The sequence below is a fragment of the Triturus cristatus genome, chromosome 9 (assembly GCF_964204655.1).
Source record: "Triturus cristatus chromosome 9, aTriCri1.1, whole genome shotgun sequence".
Taxonomy (NCBI): domain Eukaryota; kingdom Metazoa; phylum Chordata; class Amphibia; order Caudata; family Salamandridae; genus Triturus; species Triturus cristatus.
In genome coordinates, this window is record NC_140592.1 from 25,485,935 (window position 1) to 25,501,650 (window position 15,716).

The window sequence follows — 15,716 nt, forward strand, 5'->3', positions numbered from 1 at the left end:
AAGACTTCTTCGAAGAAAAACAAACTGCAAACATCCGGACCCAACCCTAGATGGCAAGAGTATGCAAAGCATGTGAATCTACAGCTATACATGACAAGAACAGATGCTTACTGGTTAAGTAACATTATACTTCCTCATTTGCATGGGGTCACGCCCCCATTCAAATGAGGGATCGCCGTCTTGAGATAGCGCTGGTACAACGTATGCACCAGCGCTATCTGTATTATAGAAGAAGCCGCACAATCATCTGTAACCCCTTCCGTAATACCAAAGTGCTCGTGGGCTCACAAAGCCGGCTCAAACGCCCATTCTGCCCCGAGGCACTTCAGTAATACAGCCCATGGCCTCCTCAGCAAGTTTTGTCCTGTGGAACCCCCTCTGGTTATGTTGCTCTTTTTTTCTATAGAGCAGACCTTCTTTGGTTTAGGAGTTGGGTCCCATCTGTTCTGTGTCCTATTCTGAGCTTGTATCCATCTACATCATCCGTCCGCAATGGATCAGAGTGTGCAGTGGATAGAACTTGCAGTACACTTACAGGGGCCTGGCCTTCCTTGAATAAACTCTGGCCTTGGTACATTTCTTAAATGTTCATGATGGTAATTATCAAGTCCATAGGAGCTCCAAAGGAGTGTCGAGGAGGACAGGGAAAAGTAGATGATTTATTTTTACAAGACATATCTGTATTTCTCTCCCCCTTTTCTGCAGACCAAAGTTGTTTAGCACCTTAGCCTAGTTTTCCAAACTTCCAAGGTACAAAGTGTGGCCAAGGGCTCTCATGATCGCTTGGGCAAAAAGGCGTATCTGGCCTTTATTCTTTTTACAGGTCGAATATTCGGGTCAGTGATGTGTGTCGGCAGTCTCTTGGTAACTGCCTCCTTTATTCTGCTGCTTGGATAAAGAGTTTGAAAGCAAAACTGCTCTTGGCAGCCTTAGGTTGAAGGTTAAAAACTTTCTACTAGAATTCTGGTGGATATTCAGTATTACAGGGAAGCCCTGCTGACAGGAACTATATTGAGCCCCTTTAACTGTCTACTTTCCATTGAGCATTACAAGGTCTATTTTTGTTCTCCTTACTTTTTAAGTTGATGCTGCATGATGGGTGCGCAATTATTTACTAAACGGCTGTGGAAGTAAATCTGCCCGGATTAACAGTCAACCCCGGGATATTGGGCATTGTCTTGGTTAAACCCATAGGTTTGCTTTGAATGAAATGCTGCTTGAATTGGTTTGTGGCATGTATCCTCTTGAGGACCTTTCCTGGGACTAGTTACGGTTTTCATCATCTCCTTCTGTTTACTAATTACGATTTGTCCTGCTTGTCAAGTAATCAGATATGTTCCATAGAGTTTATAGGAGGCCTTTTGCATTGTGGATGATTTACCATCCACGTTGACACTATGAGCACCTCTGCTATTGCCATGCAACTTCACATGGACTGCATATGTGGCCAATAAAGAGCTTGCTGTTGGATATTAACTGGGCAGTTGTTTTCCAGCTGTAGTGCAAAGAAAAAAATCTAGATTTTCTGAAATTCTTTTCTTTGGAAATCTTTCTCGGGAGTGCTTTAAAGGTTTGTTCATTCGCCACTGAAAGTGTTGTTTAGGTGTCTCGCAGATACGTTGATATTCACACGCTCTCTTAAACAGACACTACTTAATCCTGTACACAAGCACACACCTTATTCCTTCATTGCCCCCAATACCCCAGTTGTATTACAGGTATCCTTGAACCTTAAAAATGCCGAAGACACAAACTAATCCTGTAATGCATTTAGAGCTCATAAGACATATCTGCCTTTGATCCTCGTGTACATTGTACGCCAATGCCTCGGGTTATGACTAATTTCCTCTTTTGTTTCCTCTGACAGTTTTGAAAAACCTGAATGTTCGACTGACGTCTACTGCCTCATGAGCTCCTGTACAACTGCTCCACATCGTCTGGGAAAGGCTGTGTGGGGGAGGATAGGGAAACCGAAGGCCTGATCTGCTGAGGAAAGACATGAGGAGACGTTGCCAAACCTTGTTGATTGTCAAAGGGAACGCAGACTGCGTTCTCTGTTGCCCGTCAATCCTCATGGTTTTGATTCAGTTGTTATTGTGGACCGAAGAAGTATTGTGCTTATTATGACTGCGTTTTTGTATTTTCTAAATTCTTTGCTATAGTTGCTTCATATTGATTCTCCCAGTATGTTCCCCTATTGGTACAACGGCTCTCTTCCTGTCGCACTGATCTGTATACTGAGTGCGTTCAGAAACTGCCTTTTGTTAGGCATACATGCTTCCAAATGGGGTCTTTAATGGAGGGAGCTTGTTGGAAGTGGGGCGGGACTATCAGCCAAAGGTGCTTGAAGGAGCCCTCCAGCTGGTAATGCAGTGATCATGTGGCGGATCAGTTAAAGTGTTCTTTGCCTCGGTCACCTGCTCTGGTGATGTGCCTTCTACACAAATCCAAGAATATTAGAGGATTGGGTCTCTTCGCTGGAGCATTTGCATTACTCTAGTCCACCCCCAACCTCCTTCACCTTGAGGGTTTATTAGGATTTCATGGGCACATCTCGGTGTTACTTGTGCAGTTTGTTGCGCAGTTGTTACTTCTAAGATCAGGAATCTGGGAGACCAGTCACCGGTTAAACATGCCTTTTTCCTTTTGTTACCTTATTTTTAAGACACTGACTAGAGGTTCTTCCACTTTACAACAGGGTAATCCTAGTAACAGGTCACTGAGCGTTGTATATTTGCTACTCATTCCGTTTTCCATTGGGTATGCATCAAATGTGGAAGATGCTTGGCTCTGTCGGGTAACTGTTTCCTCTTCCCCTTTTTATATGTCCTCTGGTTGGGATTAGGATTCTGGTGTGGAAACGTTGCCGATATCCACACAGTTTTATTCATACGCTTGCTTTCAACCTGAATCTGGTACAATATTTGACTGGATTAGGTCAAACAAAGGACACTGTTTGCTGGATCACCCGGTCCATGCAGCTGCAATTTCTTATTTAAAAGTGTATGGGTACTCACGTTCTTGTCCCTTGTGCCAGCACATACCACAAATCCTGGTCTAAATTAGAACAAGTGGGTCATGCAGGTGGAACCACCCACATATCATGTATTACATTTAAGGTCTGAGTGAAACAAATTGGCAGTTTGATAACATCAGACATTTTTGGGCAACTCGGGAAGTCGTATGGTATTTTGTCTGGAAATGGCGCAGCAAATCAGAATGGAATTGATGCCAGATGAAGCTCTCCTTGTGTCCACGGTACTGTTTTTAATCTTCAATGTTGGGCCGCGTGGTAATTCAGTTAGAAAATGCAAATTCATGTTCTGAAAGAAAATCATCTCAGAGTGTCTCATGCAATCATACATTCCTGTCCAGCAAGTACCTCCTTTTATATACAGGGTTTCGTAAATTAGCAGTCCGATGGCCTTTCAACAAGGTCTTGGAGTGAATGGCGACTCGGGCGTATTCCTTCCCCTACTTCAACTCCCTTCTCTGCCCTCATTTCCTGAAATTAGTGGGTTCACCCTGCAACAGGGGAACTAAGGACCTGTACTTTTTGTTCTGCTTTTTGCACCTTCTGTATACTTTTTCTTCATATTAAAAGCTCTTTTTGTCCAGCTTCTTGCATGGTGTTCAACCTTGAAATCACTTATGCTTTGATGGTTTGTTTATTGTGCAGAGCTACATATGTATGTATTCATGGTTGCAGAATTTGAATAGCTTGATCTTAACTGAAGTGCAGCGGAGCCCTGTACAGGGTCGAACACAAAGCTACCATCAGTGAGAAAGCGAAGGGACTCCGGGGTTCTGAGAGCAAAAGTGGAAGGTAACTGTTGTGACGTACTAGCTACATCTGTGTCATAATACTCTTAATAATTTTGAATTTACACTGATCTACGTTTGCCTAGAGAGAGGGGACATATGCGTCTGCAGCAGCTCTACGTTCATAAAGGCTGTATAGTTTTGCATAGTTTGTCCTCCATCCCAACTTTTGAAAGGTTACATTAAGTATTGCCCTCCTCATAATGCTTGCTACCTAGAATGCATGTTCATTTATATATTACTTTTGTATGGCCGTCCACATGATGTCTAATTTCTTGTAATTACACTAAAAGCTATTTCCCCTTTAATTTTCTTCTTCACAGGAGCGTACATTACAACTAATCCCCCATGTTCAGCATACCCTGAGCGTTCATGCAGTTCCGACGACCAGCATCAAATGCCCAATCATTTGCAATATTTTTCCGACATCTTTTTGCTGCTGATTTACATGCTGTGCATAAATAATCCTGGCATCTGCTGTTGGGCTCAGAAAATGTTAAGCTCTTTTTGTCCAGATTTTCTTCCAGTAGTCTATAGACGTGTCTAGAATCACTTTTCCCTAAATAACCTTAAAAGCTCACAATTTGGTGTCAGAATCATTTTTGATTTGCACTGAAAATCACTGACCTGGCAACTAAAGAAATAGATCTTTCAGGGAGGTTGTGGATCCACCATGCCCGGTTCCTTGCGCATGTGAGGCATCGCTCTTTCACCTGTAATGGCTAATCCGCTTCCAAGTGAGGGGAATGGGAAAGGACAAAGAAGAGACAGGTAGCTCCTCGGTGTGACTTGGGATGTTAGTGTAACTTCAGAGGCATTTGTCTGAACTGATTCTGAAAACCTAAAATGAAGGAGAGTTATTGGGAACAGAGAGATAGTTATGGCTCTTCTACATTCTGCACTCTGGAAGTGCCTGAAATTCATTTTTGTCTCTACCACTATGTTCATTACGAACCATTCAAATTAGTATTTTTGAACTCGCATACTCCATGTGAGAAACATAATTGTGAAAGAAAATTTATACCGCAATTGACAAGATGATTTTAAATTCTTTACGAAGGTTTCTGAGCTTTAAGAAAGGATTTTATTTATAATAGAAAATAAGAAAGAATACAGTGTAATACATACAAGATGAAATCCATAAATAAGAACTATTAAGTTGGTAGATGAAGCATATAAGAAAGAAAAGTAACAATCGTACATTTAACTCTTACCTAACCACTGTATAATTATAAATAAATAACGCAGTAAAGTGAAATGGGAAATCAATTGCTAAATATCATAAAAATCATACAAAACTCAATTCATGGGGGTTTAGGCACTTCTTAAATACAGGGAGCATGAAGGCCTGTCTTGTTTGCAGATATGTCTAAAACAATTGGTGATGGGTAACAATAAAACTTCATGTTTGATAGCAAGGGACACTGGAGTAACAAACACTCTGTCTAGTCTTTGATTGTAACAGACACCATACCACCAGGCCTAGAAAGATATGGTAGTACCATCCTTCCATGCCTTAGTGATCTGTTGAAAAGCAACTGCTAGGAGTAAATCAATTATGTGGAAATTATTGGATTGTGTAGCCCAGTCATCAGAAACCCTACCAACGAACAGATCAATAAAGTGTAAAGGGATTTGTGTGTGAAATATATTATTGATTTGTTGCCAAACCCGCAACCAAAAGTTGTAGGCATGAGAACATTCAAACATATGTTTCAAGTCTGCTGAAACAGCATTGCATGTCCAACAGGAAGAGGAGAGAGTGGAGTTCATATTGGATAGGGAAAGAGTAGTGTACATAAGTCTATTGCAGATCAAAAACAAAGACTGAGTAGTAGTAGCTGCTCTAGACGTTTTCCTTATTTTAGTCCAGATTTTATTCCAAACAGAAAAGGAGGTCTGGAGGTTGACTACCCAAGAAAGTTCCACGTCCATTTTGGCTCAAGTATACGGAGGGGAGATTATCTGTTTATATAATTGAGATGCCGAAGGAGAACTAGTTAGAAGTTAACTTATATTGTGATTAGAAGATGTAGCAGTAGGGACCGACAAAAGTTGTTCGTAGGTCAATTGAATTAAAGAAGAATATTGAGATTCATAGGAATTAGGTCAAGAGAAATGTGCTCGAGCAGAAGGAAAATAAATAAATGTATTCTTATGAAAAAGCCAACGAAGACCTCTAGCATGCCAAGCTTTCCAAAAGATATATTTGTTATTAATCTTAAGGAATTTATTGTACCAAACAGAAGATTGTAAAAACTGTTATTTAGGGTCTTGGTAAGAAGTAATGATAGGATGTAAACATTTACAAGTGTTATTAAGGATAGGAAGAGATGAAGATGGGTCTCTGTGTAAGAGTTATACATTCTTTAAAAGGGAATGGATAAAGAAATAATTTTTCAATATTAGTCCACAAGGGTAGGCTGAGTACATCGTCATCTTGTAATAAGAAGATTGAGGGGAAAAAGCTGTATGATAAGAATGAAAGTCTGGAAAGTTTACTCCCCCCTAATTTTTAAGTTTATGAATAGACATACAAGCTTTATTATTATTCCACAGTAATTTAGACAAGATCGAATAAAGTAACTTATATTGAGAATTAGGTATATTTACAGGAATGTAAGTTATAAAAAAGTATTATAGGTACTAGCATCATCTTTATAGCGTCTAGGCAACACCATCAAGACAAAAATAGAGGATTCCATTGGGACGTAAGTGAACTCAATGTTGTATGTAATCCCTTAAATTTAAGAGAAACCGTTTCTTTAATAGATGGAGTAAACCATAAGCCAAGGTATTTGATTTTAGCTGGACTCCAGTGGAATTGATAAGAGGCAAAATCAGCATGACAGCAACACTTGTTTAATGGAAGAATTTCACACTTGTCTGGATTCAATTTATAGCCTGAGATTGATGCAAAAAGTTCCACCTCTGATGAGAAAGTTGGTAACTAAGTTTGTGGATGTGACATAAATAATAGAATGTCATCGGCATAAGCAGAAAGTTTCAACTGATTATCACCATATTGAAAACCTGTAATTTGGGCATTTAAACGAATATTGAACAAAAAGGGTTCGAGAGCAAGAAGAAAGAGAAGAGTAGAAAGAGGACATCCTAGTCGAACCCCTTGATAAAGTGAAAAAGATGAATAGAGAAGGCTATTAACTAAATTGGCAGATGCTGGAGAGGAATACAATAAAGGGACAGAATTAATAAAAGTAGTACCAAACCCTAAAAGTAGTACCAAACCCAAACCAGGATAGAGTAGTAAAGATAAAAAGCCAGCTAACTCGATCAAAAGCCTCCTTTGCGTCTTAAAAGATAGCGGCTAGAGAATGTTTATAGGAGATTGATTTGGTAAGGACATTAAAAAATAGACTAGTATTATATATGTCTGACCTTTAAAAAAAATTGTTCATGACAAATCAATTGAGGTAATAGGGGTTCTAAACGGAGAGCTAGAATTTTGGCAAATTTTATAGTCTACATTAATTAAAGAGATGGAACTGTAGTTTTTACACAATGCATGGTCTTTATTGTCTTTAGGAATAAGACAAATTAAGGCATCTTGAAAAGAGCCATTAGACTTGTGAGAAGAGATAAAGGAGAGAAAGGGTTGATGTAATTTGGGAACGAGTAGTTTAGAGAAATGCAAATAAAATTCTATAGTAAAGCTGGCAGGACCTGGTGCTTTACCCTGTTTAATAGTGTGCTAGCGTTTGAAATGTCCTGAATTTGAATATCATCATCTAGTGATGAAAAATCAATGTTGAATTGAGAAGGAAGAGTAATTGATGACAAATACTTAAGAGTATCTTCTTGAGATATGGGAAACTCTGGAGTATGATTCTGAAAGCATTGAGTAAATGCCTTTAAAATGTCTTGGTTTTTATAGACTGTGTTATTAGAAGAGATGAGGATAGATTCAATTTCAATCTTAGTTCGTTCTTTTTTTATCTTTTAGATAGTTTGCTAGCAATTTACCAGCTTTATTTTGACCACAGTAATATTTGGCGGAGAATTTAAGCAGGAATGAGTTAGCACTTTCTGTGGATAATTTGTTAAATTTGAATTTGGATTTGATAAGCCACCTAAACGTGTTTTAGAATTACCTTGAAGATCAGCTTTTTCTAGTTGTTTAATACAAATTGTAAGTGCCTTCAGTTGAATGAAAGATGCTTTCCTTTTACAGGATACAAAAGAGATGATAAAGTCTCTAGAGGCAGCTTGAAAAGTACCCCATATAACCTCAAGAGAAATTGTTGCGTACTCATTTTCCAGAAAGAAAGTATTCGGAAACAATTTAAACCTTTGAGTGAAGTTGGGGGTCTAATAGGAGGGAATTATTAATTTCCACAATTTAACTCCTTGAGTAGGTGGAAAAAGATCCAAGTCCAAAATAACTAGAGCATGATCTGAAATTAATATGGATACTATACTTGAGCTAGTAACATTTTGTGTGAGAGATTTCGAAAGGAATATAGTCTAGTCGAGATTGGGAGAGGAGAAAAATGTGTACTCTTCAAGTGTAGGATTGCATAATCTTCAAGGATCTACTAAAGATCTCTGATGGACAGCAGACGTGAATTGAGAGTGCATGCGAGATGGAATTAATTTAGATTTAGAGTTCCGATCAATAATGGGATCAAAGACCATGTTACAGTCCCCACCAACTATTAAATAATCATCTTTGTAAGACATCAATGTAGACAAGATGTCAGGCCTAAAGGTGTTATGTGGGGAAGTGGGTGCATAAAGGTTAAAAATGTTCATGGGTATTTTATTGACTAGCGATGAAATAGAAACCCATCTGCCCATCGTATCAGTATCTTGTGTGATCACTTGTACATCCAACCGTTTATGGCCTAAGATAGCAACACCATTATGTTTCCAAGTTCTGGAAGAAGCAAAAACATGGCCCACCCATTGTCGTTTGAGTTTAGATATTTCTTTGTCCAGAATGTGAATTTCCTGCAGCAAGGCTATATAACATTTTAAGTGAGAAAGATGTGTTAAACCTTTCTGACATTTTAACGGAGAACCCAAACCCTTAACATTCCAAGAAACAAGTCTTAAACTCATCTATAGTATAGTAGCACGAATAGACGTTTGAGATAAAGAGCAACATTGGTTAAGACATACTAAAATTGGAAATGCAGTAAACTTAATCGAAAAACCATTTGCAGTAAACCAACAAAATTGAATAGCATGTATATAACACATGGTTAAAAGTATAGAAAGAATGAAAAGCCAATATAAAAATAATCATAAGAAGAAAAGCATGTAAGAGATATGAAAAAGAAGAAAATGATATAGTGATACATATAGATTGTCTGAAAAGAACCTGAAAAAAAGAAAGAAAGGAGAGCAAAAAGGAAATGGTGAACGAGAAAAAGAACTTGACAAGTAAGGAATAAATGGACATACCAAAAAAGACGGGGACGAATTGGGGATGATGACACCACATAAGGAAGAACAGTCGGCCAGAAAATCCATGACTGAACGGGAGGGAAGGGTACACCAGCCTAATGGGTTGAGAGAATAATGATCAAACACGAAGACCCACCTAATAAAAGGAAAGACAAGACAGAATAAATGAGTAACAGTTAATGACCATACTCACAATATATACTTATAACCGACCAAGAGGCACCAAACAACAACATATGACAACAAAATCAGACCCTTGAAAGTCTGGTTATATCCATTTCTTCCTCCCTGCAATTAACCAAAAACAGTTGCAACTCAGCCGGATCTTCAAAAGTCGTAGTTTTGGTTTTTAGAAGTCACTTTAAACAAGCAGGGGTGGAAGAGACCAAACTGAGCGTTCAGATTGCAAAGAGCAGGTCTTGTGTCCAAAAACGTCTTCCTCCTATCAGCTGTTTCCTTAGCAAAATCTTGGAAGAAGAAAAGAGTGGAACCCTGCCAAGATATTCAACCCTTAAGGTTGGCTGCTTGAATAACTTTCAACAGATCAGTATACTCCAAAAAAATAAATGATGACCCATCTTGGTTTAGTAGATGAAGATCAGGCACGTGATTCACGACCCAGACGAAGAGCTCTTTGAATGTTCAGAGTTTGGGTGGTCGGTAGATCAAGAATCTTCGGAAGACGACCTGAAGAATGCGATAGGATCCGGACCCTCCAAGCCTTCTGCTAATCCTTAAATATGTAGGTTGTTGCACCTGTTTCGATTTTCCACTTGTTTCTTGAGGTGATCAATTTCCAATTGCATAGGGGGAACCTTGATCGCCACGGCTTGAAAAGAGTCTTCACATTGTTCCATTTGCACTATTTTATTTTCCATGCACACCCATTTATCCTCTACATTATAAAGACGTTTATTGGTTTCCTCCATATAAGATCGAAATGCTTGGATCTCCTCAAGGAGCAAGTCCATGGGACTAGGTGAAGGAGAAGTAAGTGGCGATGGAGGATCTTTTTTAACGCGTTTGCAAGCTTTAAGTGAAGAGGAAGTATTTGCTTTAGATGCATGCTTGCCACTTGAAATTGGAATATTTGATTGTAGCATAGCTCCCATAGAACGAAGAGTATTATTACAGTCCGAATCCTCCATGCCTGTTAAAAGGATTCTAAAGGATTATAATTAAGGCTCCCTGTTTTCCGTTTTTACAGATTTTTACAGATAAATACAGACAGAAAACATTCCTTTTCTTGTCTGTATTTATTTTTTAATGTAGATAAAAACGGAAATTGGGTTGCATTTTGAGTATTTCTAAATACTTTCTGTCATGACTTCCATGCCAATACATGTGTGGATTGATAGATAAGGTGGTTAAAAAAAGAAAGGAATTTTAGTAGAGAGGCTTTACCAGCAGTAGATATGCACACAGTTGATATTGAAATTTGCATATTTTCATATATGTACACTGATTTATCTTCTGTGGGTGTTCACAGCACTGAATCCTGACAGACATTCAAGCATGAGTTCATATTTGTCGGTTAAATAAATGTGGAAAAATACTAATTTCAGCTTCATTTTTCCACAGAACCCAAAACAAATATTGATAAATACAGATACAACTAGTAAAAAATAAATATGGATAAATACAGACGGAAATGGCAAAAAAATAAATACCATAAAACCGGGAGCCCTAATTACAATCCTCTAGGGGTACTAATGGAGGAGTAGCAATGGATGTGCAACTCACAGACTTCGTTCTCACCATAAAAAGTGAAAATTAACTTCATTTCGAAACATCCAAGGAGAGAAATACAATCCCCGTAGGAGAGATTAAAATGTTGTGGGGAAAAATAAACATGTAGCCAAGTAGAGCTACACAATGCGGAAAAAATTAGAGCTAGTTAGCCAGGTATTTAACTTGTGTAAATACCATGAGGAAAATAAAACGGGCGTTTAGGCAGAAAAGTAAATTCTGTCGTACAAGAGTATTTCATTGTGGCGAATGCCGGGCTTATTGGTGGAAAAAAAAACTTGCATTAGTGTGAGGAGAAGCGTGTAAGCCAAAACACCGCTCCATGTGACGGGAGAAGCAGAGCGGCAGTAAATCAAAATGGCGAGCGCGAGTTTAGGCAAAGAAACGTGCCCGCCGCAACAGCAATTACCGGCGTCCTCTCTCGTAGAGGCTGCTTCCGAAGTCTCAATGCTCCATTGTGCCACAGGACTACAAATGCGTGCAGAATACTGCACTGAAGCTGCCGGGGAGGCCACAACCCCCCGAGATGTCACAGAGCCACGTTAGCAGGTGTCCAGCTTTGTCAGAGCCTAAGCCACGCCCTCCTCTTCGAAGGATTCTAATACCTTTTTTTTGTAGCGTCTCTAACTTCTTTATCAGAAAACATAAAATGCGCCACCATTGCAACAAAGAAGTCTGATAATTCTGAGATTAAAAGATAATAAAGCCTGATCTGTACACAGGCTACATTTTGTTTTTGAGGGGGGCTTTACAGACAACAATTGGGCAGAAGAAAAAGAGCAGAAACAAAAGTCTTAATTTGTCTCTCTAACATATCCCAGTTACTGAACTTGGGCAGAGGTTTCCATCTGAGCTGGAAAAGCGAATTAATTTAGAAACCCATGAAATCTTTTGACCAGTGTAGAGCAAATAAGGCACGGGGCCTAATGTGAGCACAAAGCGTGTGCGCATGCCGCCTCACCCCTGGACTACCATGGAGAATCTTTTGAGGCAAGAAAGAAAATGGGTCTGGCAAAAGCTTTAACCTAGACAGCAGTACATAAGCAAAGGGAGGAATAACATCCTGCTATCTGGCAGTGGGGTTATTCAGAGTGACATTTTGCTCTCAGTCATGAGAGAAAAGGTAGTTGAATTAATGAATGAATGCTGCTTGTGGAAACGCCAAGGACAACAAATAAAACTGGATGTTTTTCCCAGGATCAAAGGCTCGCTTATCGGGCTGCACAGCCTTAAGGAAACATGGCCGTCTTCTCGCAAGAGATACAATGCCCTTTCTACCGGAAGCAGAGTTATGGCCTGCCTGTATTTCTGTGCATCGCGTACATAAGAAGCCAGCGATTTTACATTAGGGCCAGGATCGGAGACACTACAAGAAGCCAAGGAGTGTACAGTAGGACATCTGGATATACACTCCCTGAGATAGTTTGATGTAGACCGTTCGGTTCATAATAGACACCATGGTACTCTTGTGACGAGCACGCTAACCTCCAGTTATTTCCATTGAGAGTGGCGCAGAAGGACTACTAGATGGAGGTAACCCCGTCAAAAGGATCCTCTGTGGAGCTGCTAATTTCCAAGATTTTGCAGACCAACTCAAGTCCTGTGTGAAAGATTTCAAACTAATTGTTATACAAAATTACCTCATTTAAATATGACTCCAGTACAATATACACTGTCTTGAAATAGCACCACTTTGTTATTCCAAGGATGATGATATTACCGATTGTACATTTTGGCAAAATATCATTGTGCTCTCAAAACGTGGACATTGACTCTTCAGGTCAGGGGAGGATAAGGGAGGAAGTTTTAATGGATTTAAGGGACAGTTGTTCCTCTCTGCAGAAGCATCCCATAAAGCCATTGAGGATTATTAAGGTGAAGAGCGTGCAGAGCTTGCGAGAACAGAACCACCAGACCTTCCTAGGGTGTTGATAAGCAAGACTTGCTATTCTAGAAGATTAGTTCGACCTAAGAGAGGAGGTTTAAGAGGGACTTACTAGGGACGTCCACTGAAATGCCCACTATAGACACCCCCGTAGAGGAAACTGCATTCGGCTCTATATTTAAAAGAAGCCACAGATTCTGCTTCGAGAGGTGGAAAGGTTCATATCCAATTTTATACGAATGCTGCATTAACAGACTTCTGTAGATAAAAAAGGTAATGCATCTGTTAGAATCCTACAGATCTCGTAGGAACAGGATTGGTTTGTGGTGTTACCGCTTTTGATGCAAACCTTCTCGTTCCCACCAGCACTGGAGACTGGAGCTACCCCTCGCCTATGGCAGGTCATCCCTTGCTTTGCTGGCAGATATCTCACTCGGTGCCAACAGCAGAGCTATCATTCGTGGCTACTGAGGGCTGAGCAATCCCTGCATTGGTGCAAACCTGCCTGACTATCTGTCTACTTGAGTTTTTGTTTTGCTTGAAAGTATATGGGGAAAGTAAACCTCGGCGATGACTCCAGTGGAGAAAGAGAGCCTCTGAGGGGGCTCTGGCGGGACGAGGACTCGCAACTGAGCAGAAATGTGCGAGGAATATCGGACTCAAAACCACAGGGAGGGTATACTGAGGAGCATCATAAACGAGGCAAACCAGGAGTAGACCTGGCACAACTACTGGGAAACAAGAACCCACCCAGCGTGACGTTCCATTGAAACCTAAATTGGGAACGATGGACGTCCACAAACCTTGCACTTGAACGACTGAGAGGGTCCCTTTGTTCCCACTTTACAGCACTGCCATGCCTGACCATGTCTGGGCAGATGGCTTCAAGATCTGAACACCCCTGCAAACCACCACCCAGAGACAACTCACTAGGCACATGGGCTAGACTGAGGTTGCACGTTCCACCCAACTTGGGGTGCACCTCTGTGAGGATAATCAGGACAACCCTTCCAATGTGGTTTGGAAACAAAATCCCCCAGTGAACAACCTCTGCTGTATGAATCGCAACCACAGGCAGATGTCAGCGCAAACCACCAATAGGCGAAGTAATAGACCGATGTTGCACTCTGCAAATACCCAGTCACATAAGCCCCATAAATTAGTTTGGTCTCCCAAAACCCCACCCTCTCACTTTTGACCGGAGCAAACCAAGTCTCTATGGCTGCTTCCCTCAAGTTTTAATTTTTCCTTGCTATCTTTACAATTTTGTGTGGCCTGCCAATGAGTCATGTGACCTTACCCGCTGGTCTCACCACCTATCCTGCGCCAGCTTATTACCTCTGTGGTTGTGGTGCAGATTAGGGTATACAAATTCTCCCTATTTCCACGGATAGAGTAATTTCACAGATACACGCACATGCACTCATCATACACTTGGGCCCATTTCACTAACATATACTCGATTACTCTATCAGCACTGAACCTGTGGAGAGAAAACTCCTAAACACCCTATATCTACACTGAGGCCAATAAGATCAGTTTGATACTGTCCTGAGTCATGATCTAAACAATCTAAACAACAATAATCAAAATAGAGTACTCAATAATTGACAAGAAATAACCACCAACACTGTATTTAAAATAATGGTACTTTATCTAAAATTAGTCAAAGAAAATCAATCAAAGTAAATCATTATTCTCATAATTACCTATTCTAGCTAAATGTCATAAATGGGTCAGGACAGGTCTCTCAGTAGAAGTCTCCCAAGTCGCCGTCCTCACAGCATCGATCCTCACCAACGCAGGTTTGGGAAGAAGTGGCCTTAGACCCTCTCTAGGCTAACAATACTTATAGTAAATCTTGCAAATTAAAGAAACATAAAATGTTCTAAATATCCGCTGAACCGCTGAGCAGAGCGAGCAGGAAAGGATGTAGCATCGCTACATTTGGAAAAATCTCCGCTCAGAAAAATCACAAAAATAAAAAGACGGAAGAAGGAAACTCGAGTTTTGCAAATGTTTCTTTCACGTTCACATTTCCTCGGAACCAGCATTGTAATCACAAAGTTCATTGTGGCTCCCTTGTCCTCCAAGGACACTTGGACTCTCGCCCAGAGCTGCTGTCCTCACGGAAAACTTTTAAACCAGGCGAAGACTGTGGTCAGATGACTCTCGACCATGTTCAGCAAGGCCTTCTCATCAAAATTCGATCACTCAAACGCAGGCTTTAAACGGCAGCCATTTTACGATAGGCCAAAACAGACCATCTTAATTAAAAGAGACAAAAACAACGTTACCACAGCATAGTGATTAAACAGTGTTAACCCCACTAATACCCTTATGTGTATGTAATTATCTAGCCTTTGCAACACAGTAAAGCATTAGTACACGTTATTTCAAAAGCGTTTTGTGCTTTAAAACAAACAGCACTTAGCAACATTCATTTAATTAAACCTGCACATTATTATTAAGCAACATGAATGCATTCCCACGTGTAGTTTTCTCTTGTTAGTTCGTGTTGATTGATCAGAATTTCACACAAAACAAATAATTAACAGTTACAAATTAATATTTTTTAATTTTCGACATATAGACAAACCGGAGCTTAAAAACCCAATAGATTTTCAACAGAAAACTCTGCTCCAGCAGTTGCAGTGCAGAGACATGGTGAGGCCCCCACTTGCTTGAGCCCTACTCCATTTGCACTTGAAAAGGCATGAATTGATTGTTCCCTTTTAAAAAATATATATATATTTAAGAGGTTATTTAATAAAAAATGACAGAAGGATTTGTAATGTTTATCTGTGCTGCCTTGTGTATCATTCTTGGT

General features: G+C 40.0%; 1 protein-coding gene across 1 annotated transcript in view; it reads left to right on the top strand.

The window, feature by feature from the left end:
- ARPC4 (actin related protein 2/3 complex subunit 4) overlaps nt 1-3,617 on the top strand; it is a 59,650-nt gene extending 56,033 nt beyond the window's left edge. Inside the window, exon 6 of the mRNA XM_085624278.1 lies at nt 1,868-3,617. Coding sequence (XP_085480404.1) covers nt 1,868-1,873 — 6 coding nt within the window. The 3' untranslated portion in view covers nt 1,874-3,617. The remainder of the gene's footprint in view (nt 1-1,867) is intronic.
- The last annotated feature ends 12,099 nt before the right edge of the window (nt 3,618-15,716 follow it).